General features: G+C 40.3%; 1 protein-coding gene across 1 annotated transcript in view; it reads left to right on the top strand.

The window, feature by feature from the left end:
- Positions 1 to 3,132, top strand: part of LOC121887312 (antigen WC1.1-like) — a 13,650-nt gene continuing 10,518 nt past the window's right edge. Inside the window, exons 1-2 of the mRNA XM_042398043.1 lie at positions 1 to 115; positions 576 to 721. Coding sequence (XP_042253977.1) covers positions 1 to 115; positions 576 to 721 — 261 coding nt within the window. The remainder of the gene's footprint in view (positions 116 to 575; positions 722 to 3,132) is intronic.

A 3,132-nucleotide genomic window follows, 5' to 3' on the forward strand; every position in this document is an offset into this window, starting at 1 on the left:
ATGCGTTCAGACTCCCAAAAAATTCTCATCCTGATTACTGATGGAAAGTCTGAGGACGACGTATCCCGCCCCTCACAGCACCTGAGAGACTCCGGCATTGAGATCTACACTATTGGTGATTGACTTTCTCTCTGCAACTCTGAAACTACATTATTTTACCATGAAAGAATAACGTGACATTAACATGAATTAAACATGATATTTTGCTACAATGAAAACGTTAGTTAGCAAGACTCTTAAGATGATGTGTATGACTGCATTTATAGTTTATATCATTTAATGTCTTACATTATTAAATCAAGTCTTTTAATAGTGGGCTGAAATGAATTAAACCAATCTGCTGCTCACAAGGAAGAAAGTTAATCTAAATATGTGGTGTGCTTTGGTAGTGATAATGAAGGACATATGATTTCTGTTTAATGGGATTAAAAATGCACAACCATCAGCATGTTCTGTCAATTCAGGTTTAATTAAGGAGCAGGAAGCAGCAGGAAACAATAATTTTATTACTTTTCCAACCAAATTGTTTTCTTATTTTAAGTTTTTATGGTTCAGTTTTAACATTTTTCTCTCAGGTGTAAAGAATGTAAACGAGGCTCAGCTGAGGACCATTGCCTCAGATCCTGATGAAATTCACATGTTCAGTGTCATCGACTCCTCGTCCTCCTGGACATCGTTGCCAACCTCACCATCAACCTCTGTAACAGTGCCAACAGCTCAGGTAGGCAAAGAGTCTGTTATCATCAAACAGTGACACATGTTAACACCACACTTATCTGCTGGTGTCAGAATTAATCTTTAGATATCAAGTTTTAAAAGCTGTTAAAGATTTTGGATTCTTACAGTTAGATATAAAGTTATCTTACTGCTGGTTAGTTCTTTATTTTAATCTATCAGAATATTGTCAGACTCAGGTATGATAACAGAGAAAAGATCAGAAAATTCATCTATAAAACCAACAATGTATATTTATTATGAAGCTTTATTTATTCAGGAATCTCATTGAGATTATGGGGGTGAAATCCAGTGTTTTTATAAAGCCTTTAGAAAGCCAGCCAGGGAGAACTTGTTGACACGTATTCACATAGTTGTTAATAATCCACAACTCCACAGAAGGGCAGAGATCCGTTCATTCACCTTTTGACCATCCAAAAGAAATCCGACTGAGCTTCTCTCAAATGGAGAACTTGGTAATATCCAACCTGTTGTTCTGTTACATTAACACAGTTCATACGTTTACACGGTCAAAAACCTGATTAGTTCAACTCTTAACTTTCTTCTGACTTTCTTCTAACGTAAGTGTCGTTTCTTAAAGCAAGCGTGAACTTTGTAACCTTCTGCCCATGTGCAGTAACCACGTCTCAATATGAGCTCACTATTCAAACAAATTACTCATTTCAATAAACAAACATAATTCATGAGGTAATAAATATATTCTCTTCCTTGCAATAACATGAAATATAACAAAACTCAATTCTACTTACAGTCAATTATGGCTCTTACAAACATCTGAGTCTGTTTTGCAAGAGAGACCTGAGAACAGGTTACATATACACAGGATCACAATACGACAGTTCATTCACATCACAGTCACAAAATAATCATCATACATAGTGACAAAGACACGACTTAAAACAGTCACAAATATGATGAAGAATAGCAGCTAGTAAAACTAAAAGTTTCTCTAACTTTAACTGGGCGCTCACACCAAGAGATTGATGAGCAGCAGCAGGGGGCGCTCTGGTCGCCAACTGCTCACTGCAGCCCTCTAGCGGTCATCAGCAGGGGGCGCTCTGGTCGCCGGCTGCTCACTGCAGCCCTCTAGCGGTCATCGGCAGGGGGCGCTCTGGTCACCGGCTGCTCACTGCAGCCCTCTAACGGTCATCAGCAGGGGGCGCTCTGGTTGCTGGCTGCTCACTGCCTTTATTTATATAGTGCCATATCACAACAAAAGTCATCTCAAGGCACTTTTCACATAGAGCAGGTCAAGACTATACTCTTTAATTTACAGAGACCCAACAATTCCCCCATGAGCAGCACTTGGCGACAGCGGTAAGGAAAAACTCCCCTTTAATGGGTAGAAACCTCAAGCAGATCATGTTTTAATGTTTCCTTTTTGTATCATTTAGGAAGAAAAATGTGTTTAGTATATTTCTGTCATTTAAAAAATAAAAATGCTGTTTTACTTTCAGAACCACATTGTTGGCTGAGTATCCTGTGGAATAAAGCATTATAGGCTTGTTATAGAATACATCTAGAACAATAATTGTAGAAATAGCCTAATATTAATACCGTAGTAAAAAATGTTTGCTAGAAACTTTAGTACAGCGGTTGCTGTGGGTAGAAAATAAAATCCTGATCTGAGTTGGTTGCTGCTTATTTGCATAAAGTTAAACTCTGCTCAACTTCAGCTTGTAGCTCTTGGTGCTGACATCGTGCTGCTCGCTGCTGCCAAGGCGTCTGAAGCCCTTCGTCTCCAGCTTTCATTGAAAATGAACCACTGCCAGCTGCTTTTGTTACTTATGAATCTTTGGATGTGAGTGCACAGTAAACTGTGTTGAAGTTCATTCCAGCAGTAAGGAAACTGGAAACCAGTCTTTCCCAGTTAAGAGCTTGTATTAGGAACTTTTAAAGCCAAACTGCTCTGTGATCTGGTGTCATGGTTTTCAGCTCTGAGCTCAACTAAAGATGTTAAATAACTCGGCAAAGAAAGCAAGGCCTTATAAATGAAGACACAGTCTGCTGCTGCCTTCTAGATGCCAGTGACGACCATCCAACCTTTTCATATAACTCCATCATTTTTTATTACTAGTGGAGGCTCGCTGGCTGTGCTTCCCTCCAATCATGCTGCAGCTAACGCTCTGCTAGCCTCCCAGTTAGCCCCGACTCTCCGTTTGGATCCAACCGGAGCACCGAGCCCCGGTTAGTTATTCAGGTTAAAGTGGGAAGAAGCAGCAGGTCTGTCGGGCAGCTGAGTGAAGTGGAGCCTGTGGAGGAAACACCGGGACCGTCAGGGTGAAACAGTCCAGGAGGAGCTGCTGTGTTCGGCTGCACAGATAGGAAACACCTCGGCTGACAGGATGTACCACTCTGTTTGAAAGAACTTTTTCTTCTTCTTTTTGGTTTATAACA

Source organism: Thunnus maccoyii, chromosome 20 (assembly GCF_910596095.1).
Source record: "Thunnus maccoyii chromosome 20, fThuMac1.1, whole genome shotgun sequence".
NCBI classification, from domain to species: Eukaryota; Metazoa; Chordata; class Actinopteri; order Scombriformes; family Scombridae; genus Thunnus; species Thunnus maccoyii.